Below are 19736 nucleotides of genomic sequence, written 5' to 3' on the forward strand. Positions count from 1 at the left end.
TGTTATTCATTGAGATAAAGCATGCTAAATCTGATTTTTTTTCATATATGATTTATATTTTAGGAGTTTTATATTTTTATTTTTAATTATATAATTTTTTTAGTGAATACATGCTAAATTTATGACTTTTTTCTAATATATTATTTAAATTTTAAGGGTTTTGCATTTTAATTTTATAATATATTTAGTAAATGCATGCTAAATCTATATTTTTTGTTCTTATATATGATTTATATTTAAGGAGTTTTGCATTTTAATTTTTAATTTTGTTATGTATTGATTGAATACATTTAAATATGATTTTTTTCTTGTATATTATTTAGATTTTATGGGTTTTGTATTTTAGTTTCTAATTTTATAATCTATTTAGCGAATATATGCTAAATCTATTTTTTTTTATTTATGACTTAAAATTTATAAGTTTTGCATTTTAATTTTGAATTTTGTAATCTATTTAGTGAATGGGGAGGGAGGGTTAAATTCGATTTTTTTTCTTATATATGATTTAGATTTTAAGGAATTTATATTTTAATTCATAATTTTATTTTAAAGGCAAACTGAGGTTAGGCAGACCTCTATCGGTTATACAACAATACCATTGGGATTTGAACTTGCAACGTCCCAACATAAGGTAATGAGTACTAGCTACTCCTACTAGACAAGTGAAGCCCCCGTTGGTTTTAATTCCTAATTTTGCTTTAGAAATACTTATTTGCTTTATTAGAGTTTGTTGTTATTCTAGAAGAATTGTATATAAAAATAAAATATATAATTTTTATTGAATTAATACATTATCTCGTAAACGTAAATCATCGACATGCTAACTCAGTTGTCTCAGATGTCAGATGCATTCGTGGATGACCCATCGCGAGAGAAATGTTTTAGGACCAGACAAATATGAATGTGTACAAATGTTTGGCGTGGGGTGTCCAGCGAGAAAGTATGTCGAGCATAACTTTTAGATCAAAACACTGTGTATCACGATAAGATAGACGTAATGTAAGAGTGACTCACAAGTTTAAATTTTGAGGTCATATCGTTTAAGGAGCAATTGTTGTGAATGATGTGAAACAATCAATTAAGTTTATCTCAAGCTCGTTAGTTAAGTTGGTATAACTAAAGATTCTAAGTTGATTACACACACACACACACACACACATATATATATATATATATATATATATATATATATATATATATATATATATATATATATATGTGTGTGTGTGTGTGTGTGTGTAATTCTTTCATCTATGTTTATTCACAGGTCTCGTATACAAGTGTGGTGCACCTCTGATTTTGAGATTGTCTCTCCTCAATGTAATTTATGAATTTATTTATTTTTATATGACATTGTTTATATGTATGCATTTTTTTATATTGATTTGAATATATGCCTCAAACTATCTCCTCGTTATGCATGCATTTTTTCATAATAGATAGAATATGTGAATGACAGGGTTATATATGTGTATATGTAAATATTGGACTTATTGAGAGTTGAATGAAAAAATATATATAATTGGGTGTGTATGTATGTTTTAAATATTATGTTTCTTGCAAGATGTTAGAGTTATAAAGGGTTGAATGAAGAATATAAATATAGTTGTACGTGTATATATGTTTTAAATGTTGTATTTCTTTTAGGGCTTTAAATATGAATATTGGAGTTATTGAATGAATTAAATGAATGAGAACCCTGATTTAGAATGAATGAAATGAATGATAATATGAATAAATGTATAAATTGCTTCAAGTTAAATGCATGTATGAACATGTTCATTTTTTAATGAATGTATGTATAAGCATGTTCATTTGGTGATGAATGCATGAATGATTTTAAGAGTTTGTTCATATTTAATGCAATATATATATATAAGCATGTTTATTTTATAATGAATGAAATGAATGGACATTTATTTCGAATGAATGAAATCAATGAATGTAAAGGCGAAACCAAAAATCCAAATTAAGGTGCACACAAATATATGCATGTGCAGAGTGTTTGTGTGTGTATATCTTTAGAAAGAGAGAGAGGGCGAGAGTTTGGGAGAAACACAACATTTGGATCAGGGTGGGCATTGCTTACCCTGACCCAAACCGTCTTATTGGAGATTTCAGGGTTAGGGTGGGCACTTTCCCATCCTAACCAGTTTATGGCTTCACCATTGAATAAATGTATGAACTAATTTATTTTTAAATGAATGAATGTATGTATGAGTAGGTTCATTTTTAAATGAATGTATGTATAAACATGTTCATTTAATGATGAATGAATGAATGAGTTGGTTTATATTGAATGCAAAAAATAAATGTATATATGAGCAAATTTATTTTAGAATGAATGAACGCATGTATAAACAAATTCATTTTAGAATGAATGTATGTATGAACAAGTTTATTTTTTAACTAATGAATGGGTTATATGAGAAAAATTAAATTAACAAAAAAAAATACTGGCACTAAAATAACATAAATTTTTTTTTGCTAAAATAACACAAAAAATATCATAGTTTTCTAACGTTATTTTATGATTAAAAAATGTGTTATTTTTATGCTATTTAGCGTCAATAAAAATACATTTTTCTCATGATATGCATTACCACGAGTAAATGCATTAGTGACATCATTTTTACTCTCAAAACTGCTTAGTAAAGGTCTTTACTGGCGCTACATTCGTGCTAGTAAAGGACTTTACTAGCACCAGACTTTTATTGGCATTAATTTAACACTAAATAAAGGCCAGATTTTTTTGTAATTGACAATGCAATTGCATGTTAACAGACATTGTAAGTTTGGACTCTTGAAACCTACAAGGTACGAAGAGGATCATCCATGTGGATTGGGGAATCATACTCTTTTAATTTGTGTAGTGTTTTCCAAAAAAATTAAAAGAATTCGTGTCCTCGTGTCTTATTTTCCAAAACAAAATTGAACTTTTGAGCCGAACCTCTAGTATGCGTCCTTGTGTCCAAATTACATAGGACACAAGGACGAAGGATTTTAAAAATTTGTAATCAACAAAAACAATTTTTTATATTTTCATGTTCAAAATATATTTTGATTAAGACAATACTAAAGTGCAGTAAAAATTATTAAACAATATTAAAATAATACCTTTAATGAGTAGATTTCCGTCGCGTTAATTTGCAGCGGCCGTTCTTCTGGTATCCCAAGTCCCCAACAAACCTCGACCTCATTTCTCTCTCTCTCTCTCTCTCTCTCTCGAACACCAACAGCCACAATCTCTCTCGTCGTAATCCAATGACCAACAGTCCTCCTTCCTCACATCGGCCACCATGCACTCTCTGACCCTCTTCTCCAATTCCAATACTCTCCACCACACCCCAACGTCTCAATTCTTCTCACCAAGAAGAGGAAAACGAGTTACCAACTTCGAAATTGAACGACCGACGTCTTCCTTTTCTCGTTTTAGAGCGAAATCGAAGATGGGTATCGATGGGGAAGAGCTGCAGACCCTCGGGGGATTCATGGCCGGCGGTGGAACCCACGTGGGAGACGATCTTGTGGTGCTGATGGATCATCTTCAGTACGCGTGCAAGAGAATCGCGGCGTTGGTTGCTTCCCCCGTGAATGCTTCTCTGGGGAAGCAGAAGAAGCAGAGCAAGAAGAAGGAGAATGAAGGTCACGGTGAAACGGGGGCTAGTAGCGCGCGTGATGAGCCCAAGCCCCTGGACATCGTTTCGGTACTCTACTCTCTACCTTTCGATTGAATTGGTTGAAGTAAATTGCCGTTTTGGTTTTTACTCTCTCTTGATTTGTTATTTTTTTATTTTATTTTGTTTTGCATTGTGAAGAATGTAATTCTGGTTTGGTGATTCTTTGTCTACGAATGATGGTTTCCTTTTGTTTGGTATCATGTTCGTTGTAGTTGCTTCCCTCATTGTGACGGTGGATGTTTTGCTATTTTGACAATTGAATCTCTCTCTCTCTCTCTCTCTCTCTCTCTCTCTCTCTCTCTCTCTCGTCCTAGTGAGGTTTGAGGTTTGAAGATATCGTCAATTCATCTGAATTATGTGACTTTTTGTGTTGTGAGTGAAGTCAGTGATCTGAATTTACTTTTTGAACTAGAAATGAGAAGAAAAAAGTGCAAATGCCTTAGCCAGTGTCGTATTGCAGTTTCCTTAACTTATGAGGCTGTGATTCAACAGCTTTTCATGTTTATCGATTGTTTCCCCTGACTCTTGAGTGCTTATTATTAGACTATGTTTGGAAACCCACCTCTGACGGTGCAGCTGTGAAATCCACAACAGCATGAGGAGCCGGTGGATTTGGCAGTTTTTGTTTAGGTTGTTTGGGAGCACGGATCATGGATTCACCAACTTCCATCTGTTGTTGTTTGGGATGGAGAGCGTTTACCTCACACATAACTGGAAAGGTCTCATTGGTAAGTGGAAGAGATGCCGAAAATTGGAAAGCGCCCATCGGGAGGGCAATTGGTGCAGCATTTGACAACTACCACCTCCTCACGGTGGTAGTTGGATTGAAGAACTGGCAGAGGCAACTGCTGTGCCAGTTCCTCTTTCTCCCATTTTTCCACTCTCCCAAACAAAGGAGGGAGCCATGGATTCCACAAAAACTCTCCAACTCCCTCTGACAGAGTTTCCAAACAGAGCCTTAGTTTCCTTCGTTCAAAAGCTTCAATTCAGGCAAAAGTTTTTGGAGCACCTCAATAAACTGGAATTGTAAGATCAAACTTTGGCAGTTTCTTAATGCACTTTTTGGCACGTCAGTACATTCTTTTCTTTAAGGCATTGTAGATGACCGTCTGATCATCTAGGACTAGACTTTTGGCACACAAGATGTGCCATACAGTACAGAGGCTTAAGTGTTCTTTAATCACTTCCCAATACTTAAGGCAAGCAACACTAGTGAGAAAAATATTTGTCGATATTACAAGAGCGATAAGATAAAAGAAGACAAAAAGTGCTTGTAGAATTGTTTAAATTGAACTGAATAAACTACAAATGTTCTGCTCATGTTCCAGTTTCAAGTGATTTGAACTTTATCTACATGGCAGCTCACAGAAGTATGCTGGATAGATAATTGTAACTTCGGGCTTGTGCCTTCGCTTTGCAAATATGTTTTGGCTCTGCACTTAATTTAATTACTGATTTAGAGATTTCAAAAACGTCATTGATAGTGGCATCATCTATACACTTGTCATTCTGATGTAGGTTATGTTCTGAAGTTGTAATACAGTCTGAATTGCTCCATGGAACCTATCACTTACTGCCATTTCAGAGAGGTCACTATGATTCTTGAAATGGTCTTAATGATCCAAATGCAGTTTATTGTTTTGTTGTGTTAGAACTTTATTTTTCAAGCTACTCAAATTATTTACTGCCCCATTGATCCTGGGACCTAGGTTCTTTAAGAAAACTAGGTTCATTTTCATAATTGGTGAATTTGTTGGGACATGATTTGTCTCTCTCCTTACATGCAGTCCATATGGTTTTCCTAAGAAGATTTTATTGGTAATCTAGATACTGGATTGATTTTTTTGCTTGTTTTTGCTGTCCCAATCCTCTTGTTAATTGCCAATAAATTCTATCATACACTTAGGAAGTGTACCGACTGATATTGGTGACCATGCATAAATATGTGTAGAAATGGATTTTTCCATCCATCTTCTGCTATTAAGAACAATTTATGTTGTTGCTTAGTTTGGTGGACACTTAATATAATAATATCTGATGCAGTGCGTTGATTTTATTGAATTGGGAACCATTATATAAAGTGTCAAGAGCATAGTTGATTGTAGACTTGCAGTTTTGTATATTTTTGCCTTTAAAATTTGACTGTTAGGTCTATAGCATTATGAAGCTCTATATCTCAACCAAGAATTTTTGGGTACATTTTCACACTACTCAGTAATAGGTCATTGCCAACCCAGGATTCACACTCAAAGGAACCTACAATGTGATTTGAATGAGCTGGTTAGGGTCTCGTTGCACTTTTTGTTGAAGAACTGAAGTCAATGATGTGACTCTAAGTCTTTAGTTGGTACTTGGACAAAGCTCATGTCCAATCTGAATTTTGAAGTTTGAAGTTTGAACCACACATTTACCACGCATGATGCATGGATTGCTGGTGGTGAGTCACATATATTTGCTTTTGTTTTCATAGTCTGGGTTACGACCTTAGGATGAAATTGAAATTCTGCGTGAACTTTTTTCCCATTTTATTTGAACAATAAAAGTTTACTTGCACCATAGTATGTTTAAGAGCTGTCACATGGACACAGACATGGATGGGTATCTGATGCAAGAATGAAATGGGAATAGACAAAACTTTTTAATGCTGGGACACAATGACACAAATTTTTTTTAATTTAATTGATCAAAAAGTAGTTTTTTGATATTTTAATGTAAAAATATATTTATGTCGTGTCCCCATGACATAGTGCAAAAGTGTCTTTAAGCTATTTTGTGGATACTCTGTGTATGAGAGAGAGAGAGAGAGCAATGACTGCATGACACCTCATGGACACAAAACTTATGTCAGACATGAAGATCACAGTGTCATCATTATTTTATGATCTTCATTTTATCATTTCTTGCTATTTTCTTTTTCAGTCTGTTGTTGGCATCCCCTATGCATTTTTAATGATCTTAAATATTGACTCAGTAATTTGTGAGAAATTTGGAACCCTAAACACCACATGTAATTATAGAATACTCAAATGAAACTATAATTGTGTCCTCTATCTTTTTCTTAAATGTACGTGTCATTTATCATGTCATTGTTGATGTCAATGTGAAACAGGCTATGAATTAACAATAAATCATCTCCTATTCTGTTGTGACCCAACAAAGGATCATCTTCTTTACTAGATATATTTTTTGGGGTTCAACAGAATGATATAATCTTGTCCTCTCTCCGAAGCTCTGGTAAAGTTGCAGTTATGGCATCAGAGGAAGATGATGTTCCCATTTGGTTAACTGGTGATGGCCCTTATGTTGTGGTGACTGATCCTCTTGATGGCTCTCGAAACATTGATGCTTCAATTCCAACTGGAACAATATTTGGGATCTATAACCGTCTCCGGGAATTGGACCATTTGCCTGTTGAGGAGAAGGCACTGCTAAATTCACTGCAAAGTGGAGCAAGGCTTGTTGCTGCAGGCTATGTGTTGTATTCATCAGCTACGATACTTTGCATTACCTTTGGCACAGGAACACATGCATTTACATTGGATCACTCAACTGGTGATTTTGTTCTCACACATCCATCCATTGAGATTCCACATAGAGGTAACATTTTATCACAAGCTGCATTGGATCTTGTAGTGAGTGTACATTATTTCTGAAGTTGTCTTCAACCAGCTTAAATGAATTGTTGTTTATTGCATTGTGGCCACGTCTCAGGTGCATATGCCAAAATTTGCTCACATTTTCTGTATGTGTAGCTTATCTATATGCATTCCTGATGGAAGTTTGTTTGTTCTGTTTTTCTGTGCTGTCTTCCTGGTCATGTGAAAGGCTAGTATACAGATCATATTGTGCATCTAAGCGTGGTCAGTTTCTCTCAATTTTGCCTCAGTTCAAGGACATGTTTCCTTTTATTTTTTCCTCATACGATGTTGATTCATGCATGAATTGCTTCAATATTTGTATTTTGTACTTGATGCATAACATATTTTAACATTGGTTTTCTCGTAGAAACTTGTTCTGCTGTTGTTTTGACAATGGCCCTGTTGCTCCAAGTGAAACTCAGAAAAATTTTATACCTCTTGATTCTTAATGCACTGTTAATGCTTGGCCGTGTCATCTGTGTTGCTAAGTAGACTAAGTTGTCCTCAGCTAGTGTAGCTTGAGAGCAATATGTATCAAAGTCAGAGATTAAGTAGTCAAGATTCTTCACGGTTTCCTAATACCTCTCTGATGCTTCACCTTCTACATATAGCTGGTAGCGGAATCCATCAGTCAGAAATCCTTGGTTTATGGAGATATTGCAAGACAACTTTATGTTTGGACTTAAACCTTTAGGTTAACCTGTTGATCCAACTGACATATTCTGATGCTTTGTGTATAGCATCTTTTTCAGTTAAAGATTTCCTGCTTGTATGATCCTTGTATTAATGAATTACAGCTACATTGGCAGGACAAATCTACTCTGTAAATGATGCACGATATTTTGATTGGCCAGAAGGTTTAAAACTCTATATTGACAACATTAGGCAAGGTAAAGGTCAGTATCCCAAGAAGTATTCTGCACGCTATATCTGTTCACTCGTTGCTGACCTTCATCGAACGTTGATTTATGGTGGGGTGGCAATGAATCCAAGGAAACACCTTCGTTTGGTTTATGAGGCAAGCCCTCTTAGTTTTCTTGTGGAACAAGCAGGGGGAAGAGGTTCTGATGGTAAGAATAGGATCTTATCAATGCAACCGGTGGAGCTGCATCAAAGGCTTCCTCTATTTTTAGGAAGTTTGGAGGACATAGAAGAGTTGGAGAGCTATGGTGACATTCAGCAGTTGGTAAATCCTGGATATGAAGTCTGAACAGTGTATGTTACAACAAGAAAATTGTGGTTGTTTTATTACAATGCTAGTTACTGTCTGAGTGCCAAGTGAGTGCCGGCCAAGGTTGTGAATTGTAGTAACGGAATCATTTAAATTTCAAAATAAACAAGAATGAGTTATAGCAGTACCATCTCAGCTCTCTGTGTCTGCATCTTAGTATATTAAAAGAGGGGGTTTTTCCTATGAAACTCCCTAATAGAGTATTTACGCCCATTTATTTTTTGGCGGCATGGCCGAGTGGTAAGACTATAAGGTTTCACTCACTCCATCGAGAAACTTTAGAGGCACTTTTTGTTTTGTGCAGCCAAGTTCTTGGTTTCATTCTGTTGATAAAAAACTTCTCGGCCGTATGTCAATGAATTGGTCCACTACAGAAACAAGACTTCATGAGTTCAGTGACTTGAGAGTGAGCCGAGATGAGGCAATTCAGTCTTCTCCGCAGCAATATTGAACTGACAATTATGTGGTAGGGAAAGACAAGGTCATACCATGCCTCTTTCTCTTATTGCGAGATGCTGATATTGAGAAGAAAGGATTGGGACTGCAATAGAAAAATTAAGCCAAGCTAAGCCTACTCTGCTCAGTCAAGCTTAAACAAGCTTTGCCATGCTTTACCTTTGCTAGGTTTAACCCATGCTGAGCTTGAACCCATTTGCATGCCAAGCGAGCCCAGCCTGACAGCTTACTGCTCAAGTGAGGCGGTGCTAACTGCCACTGGAAAATCTAGGTGGAGGTAGGTTTTTACAAGACTAGGTTCTAATCAACTCTGTAAAAACCAGATGTTACTTAAACCTGGTTTGGCGACCCCTTGGAGTCTAGTTGTTAGGTCGATTGATATCATCTTTAGTTTTTCTATTTATCCTATCAATGTGATCCAGCTACCTAAGAGTTTTTTATTTTTTATTTTTTTATGATGAAGTTTCTCAACCGAAGCGGGTAATCTTTGGGTGGGGCCAGTTTTTGTTTTTATTTTTATTTTTTTATGACAGTTTTTCTAGTGAAATGGTAATCTCAGTGAAAGGCACCCGCACACCCAGTGAAAATCGAACCTAAAACGAAGGACCCGCCTAGGGCCTCAAATGAAAAAAATATATATAACGCTTATATTTCAGATGCTGAGGGCCTCCAATGGAACATGGCACATGCTGAGGGCCTCAAATAAAAAAAAATATGTGGAGAAATATGGGCCTCCAATGAAATCAACTTCTCTTGAACTGCCCCTAGCTACCACCCCGGCAACCCGGACACCTTCTGCACAGCCTCGCTGCCACTCAGGCAACCCGGACACCTTCTCCCCAGGCTTGCTACCACTCAGGCAACCCGGATGGGTGTGACCCAAGTACCCAAGAGTTATTGATGCACTCTCTTCATAATAAAGATCACAAGCCTAGTGCTATTTGGTTTCCCGAGTTGGTACAAATTATTAAAGGTGGTGTGGACCTCATTCAGGGGAGAAGTATTGGGTACCCTTGATAGTACCATGCTATCTAGCAAAATAATTAATAGGTTTTACTTTCCTAATCTGATTTTATAGATGTATTTGACCTAGTTCGTTTGTTAGGAATCTTACTTTGGATTCGATGTAAAAAGATGATTTTCTTTAAATTGTAAAGTTTTGGTGCATTAACTTCTGACTTTTGCAACTCTTAAAATAACTTGCCACATACAATACAATCAGACCATCTAAAACATGTGTTTTAACTAAACAAAATGTGTAGATTAGTTCCCTAGGACTTATGTGCCCAAAAAACAAACCAAAACAAAAAGTGAGAAAACAATTATTTCTTGTTAGAGAGTACGGTACAGTCTAGGGTAGCCAATGCTAACCCCTCATAATGATTTATTAGTGAATACCCGAGAAAACTCGATGAATAATGCCCCATGTCATTGTCATTCTCTTTAATAAGAAATAGTGTCCTTGCTGGCCTGCCATTGTGCAAACAATCAAGTGCAATGTGATTGCACACTTTTGGTGTGCTGCTGCACCTGATTACCCTCCATCTGCTGTTGGGCCCTACAGCAGTGAGGCTGTATCACAAAGATGGAGTGTGTGACAGGTGAAAAATAATACACTAATATGAAAAGCATAAAAAATTGAGAAAGCAAGGGAAAAGCGAACTAGAAACGTTTTGAAAATTGAGTTTCCTCACAAACATGAAGCGTGTTAGGCTTCTCAGTTTGCTCATACTTTCTCTTTTTTTAGATAAACTTGACGCTTCCCGCTTCAGAAGCAAGCTTTCTTTCTTAAAAAATTCAGCGACCATGGTACTGAGAGAGAGAGAGAGAGAGTTTGGTAAGTATTCATAACCAATGTCAGTATCGGTGCAAATCGGCCCGATTCTTATAGTATCGTATAGGCAGAAAGTCAATACGATCGATACTAACCTGAATCGGCTGTTTTTAATAAATGTAAAAAATACTTAAAATTAAAAAATTTAATATTATTTTAATGTTTTTAACACCTGTCATGTTCTGATTGATAGAATATTTTTAATTATTTTTTAGCCGATTCGGAATGATTCTCAAGGTACCGATTCACCTGAATCGTTGGCCAAAGGATTCGATAGCCGATACCATTTTGACAACATTGTTCATAACAACAATTAAAATAAGAGAGAGTTTTGTAAGTAATATTTAACAACTAAAAGAGTCTCATTTTTCTGTTTAAAGAAAATAGTAAACTAACACACACCTTCGACGAGCAAAGCTAACACTGCAGCAGCGCATGCATACACACACACACACACAAGCCACATGCATGCAGGACACATACACCTCTAGATACCAGAAACATGCATGCAAGACGCACACACATACACTCTTCTACACACCCAACTCCGTCTTGAGAACACGCACAACCGACTCGATCTGGTCGGCGGGCATGCAAACGCTCACCACTCTCCCCCCGTGCTCGTGCTCGGGCCCGGGCAGCACGAGTACCGATCCCTCCTTTCCAACCCCACCCACGAACAAATCCACAAATACCGGCTGTCTCCCGCCCAAGTTCAGCCCGTAGCAGCTGACCCCCTGCAGATCCACCACCGTCAGATCCCCGCCGTACATCTGGACTTCGGGGAACCCTTTCCACTCCATCCACAGTTCGATCTCCTTCCTCCCGTCGGCTCCCCCCTCCGCCACCGCGCGCGCCAGATCCGCCCACTCAGCTCCCGGCGCGTCGAAGTCGATCTCCACGCTCCTCACTCCCTGCCGTCCGTTCCCAAGGTTAGGACGGCCCTCGTCCTGCTGATCCTCCCGGATGACGATCACTCGCCGGACGGAGCCTTCCCCTCGGAGCCTCGCGATCACCTTCCAAGCGACGGCTGAGATCGCCTCGAAAGGGGAGAACCGGTCCCCGACCGTCGATCTGAGCTGCCTCAGCTGGGCCCCACTGACGCGGAAGGAGGAGTGCTCCATGGCCGCACCGCTGACGATCTCCCAGCGGTCTTCCGCGGTGGTGACCGGTTTCACGGCGAGTGGAGCCTGTTTTAGCGGTTTTCCGACAGGGGCTTCCGGCTTGGAGAAGTGGAGAGGCGGTATTGGGGGGGAGTTTCCGGCCAGGATGTCGCCCCACACGTTCAGGAAGTCGCAGGCCACAAAGGCGTCGCCGAGGATGTGGGACCAGCTGAGCCCCACGGAGAGCCCCCCGCACGCGAACGTGGTGAACTGCAGCAAAGCACAAAATTACATTATTACCCTTACAGAGATGGTGGGGACACAGGGATTTAGGCTTACAAGCGGCCTTTACAAACCTAAATTATAATAAGGGTATATTCGTCCAAGGCTCCAGGACACTTAATGGGTCTGCCCCCAACCAGGTAAACCCAGAGTGAGGTCTAACACGGCTCCCACCAATTGAAATAGGATGGTTCCATCAATCATTCAATCCTAACCATCCAGCAGAACCATCTAGCCGTTGATTGGATGGTTAGGATTGAATGTATGATGAAACCCATCCTATTTCAAATTTGGAGCGAGGTCATAGACACCCAAGCCCTCACAGAGTCCACCACTTAAAGACTTCCCCCTACACCCGGTGAGGATACATCACAGCTTCCTATGGATCCAAAATCAACATACTGGAATTATTCCTGGATTTATTACATACCAACTTTCATAGGAAACTGATGAGCTAGCAATCTTTTATTTTGCTTTCTCACCATGAATGAAACCAACATCAAATCATCATGGTGAGAAAGAGATACGCTCACGAGTGGGCATTTGTTTTTTCTCACCACCTACCAGTTTTCAGGTTTGAATCCTTTCATACCTCCCTCCCTCCTTATGAAAACATTCTCATGGAAAGATTGAGCTGTCAGTACTTATTTAGAAGCCGAACCCCTTCTCATGAAAGGCCTTTCCTTTTCATGAGAAGGAAGATCCTAGCTTCCCAAGTGTTTTTTTTTGGGGTGTAGAAAGAAAGGCTGGTAAACAAGCTGAAAGAGCCAATCTTGAAGTGTTTAAGCTAGGCTCATAGCGCTGCACCAAATGTGAAGCTGTAATGAGTTGCAACTGGCTTATTTAAGAAAAGATACACACCTGAAAGTGGTAGGATTACATAAAACACGTTGTTTTAAAGCTGAAAGCAGTAAGCTTTAACAAAATACTGAGATTAAGAATAGTAATTGAATCACACTAAATAGTTGCATTATGCATTACTCTATTCTATTGATTGAAACTTGCAAACTGCAGTTAGCAACTTCTGTTTTTTTCCTTTCTCTTTCCTTTTTCTGATTAAAGAAGGGAGTTGAAGGAATCCAAAATACTATATTTCAATCATTAGTTTAATAGTATTATATAGTAATGTAAATTGTACCTTGCTAAGGTATCTCAACAAATCAAATGTATTTATTACAGCTTAATGAGCCTATTATGAGTCAAGCTGAGCCTTTTGCTTCACGTTCAGCTTACTGAGCTTATTTTAAGAGCTTGAACAGGTTCTTTACAAGCCAAGCAATAAGCAGCTCGGTTAGTTAGCCTAGTTTCCCAGTCCTACTAAAAACAGTAGTTTTGCATAGGGTACCTGATTTGATGTCAAAAGACCAAGTGGTCCTTGTGTTTTCTTTTGAAGTGGAAACCTTGGTCCTTCCCAAGTTTCAAAGGTCACATTCCTATTGCCAACCAACAGTACAAGAATTTCTCTTGTTTGTGTGATATGAAAAAACGAATGAAAATATTTTTCTTGTTTGTGTGATTAACTGAGCTCTCGTGACTGGGATATTCTTTCTGGTTCATATCAAAAGCTGTTAGAGTAGAACCATCATGAGATGAGTGTTTTTTCTTAGGGTGAGAGCTGCCCTATAATGAAAATTCTTTATAGAATTTTTTATATCAAAATCAAAATCAAGGCATTTTAAAAGAATTTCATGTCAAAAGTTTCATATTGTCTGGAACTAAATGGAAAAGTTGCCATTTTCTTTCTAACTTGGATTTTTTTCCTACCACTTTCTAGCTTTCAAACATTCGAGGGGATCTAAAGATCTCATAAGTGATCCCTTATGGGCTATCAACCAATCAATGCGCTCCACTGCAGCAAAATGCAGCCACACTCAAAATGCTGTGGTGTGATTGACTGTGGCACATAAGGGATCAATCAACAAATCCGATCCCAAGTTTTTCTAAAACAAGCATGCTCAAAGATGAACCAGAAAGAATGCCCCTAAGGCGATCCATATTCTGAGTGCAATTCCTGGCCGTTCAATTTGCAGCAATGGATGTGAATGGCAGTGTGAGTACTTTGTACAATTGACAACATAAAACAAAAAAATAAAAATAAAAACAACAAAATTTATAAAGGCATATTGTTTAATGGACGTATTGGTTATTTCAAAGCATTTAGGCCGGAGGGGACAAGGACGTTACTGAATACTTTTGTCTTGTAAATAGTCATGTTCACTAAGCAAAATAAGTCACTTTTATTGGTATATGATTAGGGAAAAACTGCCTACCACTTGTCTAGCTTGCCACCAGCCTACCAGGAGCCATTGGGTGTTTTTCAGGTTATTATTCGCAAATCTGACCTTGCAGATGTGTTCAGCATACCTTATTTGCTAAGAATAAACGCTTGAATAATGCTTTTCAATAAAAAATGATTTTTCAGCTTAAATTTTTTATAAAAATTGTAGACTTTTGATTTTTACACTATATAAAAACCTACCCACTTGTCAGAATTGAACAATCCAAGAGTAAATTCCCATAAAACCAACACATCTGTATGGTTAGGTTCAAGAAAAACATGAAAAAACCTTCAAAAGCCCATAAGGCTAACGGTAGACCAGAAAAGTTAGGCAACTACCACCTACTTTATGATTAAGATATATTTAAAATATACTTGTAACTACTTGTGTTAATGAGCTTATAAAAGCCTAGCCAAGCTGAATACCCAGTAAGGCTTGCACAGCCTATCTAAGGGGTTTCAATGAGCCATTTACTAGCCAAACACAAGGCCAGTCGGGAGAGCTCAGTTAATGCCAGTCTTAGGTGTATAACATTCAATAACAGAGTTCACTCAATGGCCCCCACTTGGATAGTAAACCTGGAGCTAGGGATGCACACCGAACCGATCTGGCTCGGGCTAGGCTCAGTTAAAGCTCGGCTCGGGCTCGTCCGCTTCTATGAAACTAGGATGAGCTATCGAGCCTACATAAGTGGGCAAGTTAGGTCATCGGTCATATTCAACCCCCACCCCGTATCAAATGTGATGTGCGGATGGGATTGAATATCACGGATGAATCGGTTATATACAGTATGACCAAAACATACATCATATCCCAATTAGGTCATTGAGATAAAAAAAATTTGTGTTCTGTCAACCATTGATTTTTTGAATGACCCAAAAAAGAGATTTAAATGTTGATATTTACTAAATGAATGATGTTATATCACATCTCGGGGGTCCAGTTTGATAAAAAAAGGTAGAGATGACATAGGGGTTGAGTGGAACCCATTTGTGTAAGGTACTCGTCCTGAGAACAAGAATGGATCCTACCATCTGACATATGATGGAATCCATCTTACATTTAATCCTGTCCATCCAACCAATGGTTATGATCCATCCACATTTTCACCTGCATGTAGACTCATTTTAGCCGTTCAGGTGCATCAGTTGGACAGCAACAATCAACATAGATCCTCTGACATTTACCGTCAGAGGTAAGGATCCTTTGTGCCTGAGGACTAGGTGAGAAAGGAAAGTAATTAATGTCGTGTTTGGCCACAAAAAGCGTAGAGTAATTGTGGTAATCACTGACAGAGGGGGATGCAAACGTGAAAAGCTGTCACCATCCAAATTTAACGAAGATAGTTACTTGCATTTATGAATAAGCAGAGAAAATATCGAAGGAAGGAAACCAACCTAGTCGAACCACGATCCCTCAGTCAGTTGGTACCTGTTTGGAATCTAGGAACTGGGATAGGAGTTAATGCATTAGGCAAAAAGTTGGTAAAACCACCACCTGGTGGCTGTTTGGAAACTGGTAGCTGGGATGAGAGTTAATGTATTTGGGATAGGAAGTGGCATTGTATTTACACTAAAGCATGAAATTGACGCCAAATCCAGCTGAAACTTTCCATCCCAGCTACTAGTTTCCAAACAGGGCCTTGATGTCCTTGCACCTTAAAAAGTAGAAATGACAGTGGTTTTAAATAGCTCTCTCATTTACTCAATGACCAATAACCCCTTCACCCCAAATCTTATATGAATGTTTGTTAAAAGAAAAACCATTAGGCCCTGTTTGGAAACTAGTAGCTGGGATGGGAAGTGGCATTTCAGGACGTGTGCTTTAGTGTAAATACAATGCCACTTCCCATTCCAAATGCATTAACTTCCATCCCAGCTACCAGTTTCCAAACAGCCACTGGGTGGTAGTTTGACCAACTTTTTGCCAAATGCATTAACTCCTATCCCAGTTCTTAGATTCCAAACAGGCTGAAATTAAATTTTTAGAGAGAGAGATCAAAGTAGATTTCAATGGAATGCATGGGTATAGCGTTTGAGGCCAATAGTTTGTGTCAGGCCCTATCATTGCCAAGGCCTTTGTGAGGTTGGTTTCTCTCAAAATCAATTTAAACCATGCAAATGCAGGTAGGTCGCACTTGCTGGTTGATGTCACTCTCACTGATCTTCCATATCACTGACATCTGATTTAGTGTTGCGTGACCCGCGATACATATCATTGGCTTCCAAGAGTGGGTAAACCAATATTGGACTCTTTCACAAACCAAAATTCAACGACCCATAATGCACTAAAATAACAGGATTCATAAAAGTAATTTTTTGAGTGAAATAACATGATCCAATCATTAGCAAACAATTCATATTGAACACATCTATGCCATAAAGCTTGAACATATGATTTCTAGATCAATAGTTCAGTGCCTTTGATAACACCAACTATTAACCCTATATATAAACCTTCTATATTAATGTTAACATTTATTCGATTCGTTGAAATGATTAAAATACCATTGAATGGAATGACATTTTTTAAAATAGATAGTTAATTTTTAAGATAAAGGCAGGGGGTTTGTGCCTTTGTGGTTTGGAAAAGAAACAAAAATTCAAACAGACTTCTCTTAAATGCAAATGTTGCGAGACTATTCGACTGTACTGGTTATATTCCATCACCACCGCACATCTCACTTGATGAAGATGTGTGTGGGCCCCGTTATCATCTATCTATATGTGATGCACCATCGCCAAGTGAGATGTGTGTTGGGGATTGAACGTAGCCTAAGATTAGTTACACACGATTTGATAGCAACTGTTCTCCAAGACAATTTGAAGCATTTCTTGGGAAGTGAACGAGCATAATGCTTTAAAAATCATGCAGGTTAAATTCCCGTTAAACTGAGAAAAAATTGGAAATAATTGAGGAGGATCCGTACCTGAATGAAAACAAGCGGGGAGAAGCCGATCTGAGGGCCGATAACGTTCTCGGCGACCAACTTCCGGTTGAAGGACGGCTCTTCCGACTTGAGCCACTCATCGATGGTCTTGGTGCACTTGGCCTCGACGATCCGGACGCCACCGTCGTTGCACTTGACGAAGAATGGGGGAGAACCGGTGGCTGAGGAATCGGACTTCCGGACCCGGCCGGCCACCGGAAAGTAGAGATCGAGCAACCGGAACATAGGTTTCTTGAGTTGGTAGATGTCGATGGACTGCACCTGCTCCTTGGGGAAGAAGTAGACGGCCTTGATGTAGTGGAGCCTCATGGCGAGGTCCAGGCCGCTGAGCTCGTGGACGACGCTCTCGCCCGTTACATGGCCGGGCACCACAGACGAGATCCTCATGTCGCTTAGATAAACGCTAGAACACACCATCTCTCTAGAGATAGATAGATAGATAGATGATGATGATGAATGGAGTCTTATAGTTGTTTAGAACTTTAGAGAAACCGAAGGTTGCTGAGAGAGAATGCAGTCTTATAGAAAGATAAATGATCGCTTTCAGAGAGATCAGATATCTCACCGTTTCGACTTGAGAGAGAGAGAGAGAGAGATATGAAGCAGAAGAAGGAGTCTCTTGGTAGTCTAGAGAGATGGAGGGGTGGTTATATAGAGAGAAGAAGGCTGCTTTTGCAGAGAGGGTGTGGTTTAGGTGTTGCCTTTAAGAAGGAAGAAAGCATGTAAAATAGTGTATGACGTTACTACCAGTAACACAGTAAGTTCTGACAAACGCTAGTTAGATAGATGCTAAACAGTCGTCAAACTAAGCTTTGAGAAGTGCTACAGCTGCCCCTTGGAGGTGGCCATCACCAATGGAATTTATCCATTTGGGAGGCTTCTACAGGTAGAACCGATTCTACCGGCAGAGCCATTTGAGAGCCGAAGGTGGCTATTTAATATATCTCTCAACAGCTAATTAATACGCAATTCTCTCTCTTTTCTACTTGATGTATACGGTCTGATTTGATCAAATTCACTTGCAATGAGATCCCAGTATGACCATGGAACCGTGCTCGATTTGGACCAAGAATTTGATCTGATCTTATGGGTCTGTGCTTAACATTAGCACTGTAAAAAGACAGAATTTGGGCAGCCGAAATCCAGCCCAGACTGATGTATAAATTCTTCACTAGAGTTTGCTCAGGGAGACGCCAGGATTGGCGCTCATGGGATTTGAACCTAGGCTGCCGGCAATGGTCTTAGGCCCATAGCGATAAACGTTTTTTTCTGCAAAATCTCGTTTGTCAACAACTCGCGAGAAATTGAATTTTTTTTGGCAAAATCTTGGCAATAAAAAAAATAAATTAAAAAATAGAAAATATATTTTTATAAGAAATTATTAATAAAAATGTTTAAAAATAAAAACACACTATTTTTTCATGATAAATAGCAGTTTAAAACAAAAAATATCGCATTTAAATCTCCGTATTTTATATTTTTTTCATAAATCTCATGATATTTTGAAAATCTCGTGAGAAATTGTCATTTTAAACTTTCAGGCAATTTCTCACGACAAGATTTTTATAAATCTCACGATATTTGTTACAGAGCTTAGGCCCCTATCCCACTACGCAATTCTCGGTAGAGCCACTTGAGAGCCCCAAATTATTTGAAGTAGGGTGTCAACGGGTCGGGTTTGGACCCGATCGTCTAATCAAGTCCATTATATAAAAAAAGGCATACTCGACCCGATAAGAATTACATGAACCAAACCCGGTAAAATCATATTTTTTTTATCATTTTTACATTGAAAAATTGTGTGTCTTAATCGAATCTCGGGTTGGATCTGGGTCTGATATAAAATTTGACAAATTATACCTAAGTCCATGTATTAATGGGACCTGCAAGTTTTGGATCCGAGACTTAATCAGGTCTTCTTATTTATTACCATACTCGGACCCCATAAGGTTTGGTTTGGGTCGAGTCCCGGTAAACCAAGCCCGTTGACACCCCTAATTTGAAGTCTGAAACTTGTGCTTACCTAATATAATTTGTAGGGCTTTCTATGGGTTCGGTTTGTCTCAAGTATTTTAACTCAATAAGAACCTAAACATCCTCCAAAAATTATGACAAAAATTCTATTTGGGTTAACCTAAACACAACCAAGTGACATGTGGGTCAAGTTTGCACTATGACTTTGGTCAGAGATCCCATCTGACCCAACTGACTCGAGCGTAATAGTTAAAAAAACAAAAGATACCCTATGAATTATGTTGGTCATGTATGGGATTCAAATTTCGA

The 19736-nt window shown here is 38.4% G+C and overlaps 2 protein-coding genes across 3 annotated transcripts; one reads left to right on the forward strand and one right to left on the reverse strand.

The window, feature by feature from the left end:
- Positions 1-3179: 3179 nt before the first annotated feature.
- On the forward strand, positions 3180-8673 carry LOC149838730 (fructose-1,6-bisphosphatase, chloroplastic-like). Of its 2 annotated transcripts, none has more exons than XM_090006771.1 (3): positions 3180-3707; positions 6881-7277; positions 8116-8673. In XM_090006771.1, the coding sequence occupies exons 1-3, from the start codon at positions 3300-3302 to the stop codon at positions 8526-8528; spliced, it is 1218 nt and encodes a 405-aa protein (XP_089862897.1). In that variant the 5' UTR covers positions 3180-3299; the 3' UTR covers positions 8529-8673. The 2 variants fall into 2 exon arrangements, with proteins under 2 accessions (XP_089862897.1, XP_089862898.1); XM_090006772.1 differs by having other exon boundaries at positions 8128-8673.
- Positions 8674-11220: 2547 nt separating this feature from the next.
- Positions 11221-18344, reverse strand: LOC149838731 (protein ECERIFERUM 26-like). The gene is made up of 2 exons (XM_090006773.1): positions 17433-18344; positions 11221-12212 (listed from the first exon to the last, which is right to left on the reverse strand). The coding sequence occupies exons 1-2, from the start codon at positions 17868-17870 to the stop codon at positions 11373-11375; spliced, it is 1278 nt and encodes a 425-aa protein (XP_089862899.1). The 5' UTR covers positions 17871-18344; the 3' UTR covers positions 11221-11372.
- Between the last annotated feature and the right edge of the window lie 1392 nt (positions 18345-19736).

This window comes from Nuphar pumila, chromosome 5 (assembly GCF_984573655.1).
Source record: "Nuphar pumila chromosome 5, dmNupPumi1.hap1.1, whole genome shotgun sequence".
NCBI classification, from domain to species: Eukaryota; Viridiplantae; Streptophyta; class Magnoliopsida; order Nymphaeales; family Nymphaeaceae; genus Nuphar; species Nuphar pumila.

Coding starts and splice junctions, on each gene's coding strand:
- LOC149838730 (XM_090006771.1), top strand. CDS start 3,300: ATGCACTCTCTGACCCTCTTCTCCAATTCCAATACTCTCCACCACACC. Junction 3,708..6,880: donor AGCCCCTGGACATCGTTTCG/GTACTCTACTCT, acceptor GGGGTTCAACAG/AATGATATAATCTTGTCCTC. Junction 7,278..8,115: donor CATTGAGATTCCACATAGAG/GTAACATTTTAT, acceptor AATGAATTACAG/CTACATTGGCAGGACAAATC.
- LOC149838731 (XM_090006773.1), bottom strand. CDS start 17,870: ATGGTGTGTTCTAGCGTTTATCTAAGCGACATGAGGATCTCGTCTGTG. Junction 12,213..17,432: donor CCCCGCTTGTTTTCATTCAG/GTACGGATCCTC, acceptor GCTTTGCTGCAG/TTCACCACGTTCGCGTGCGG.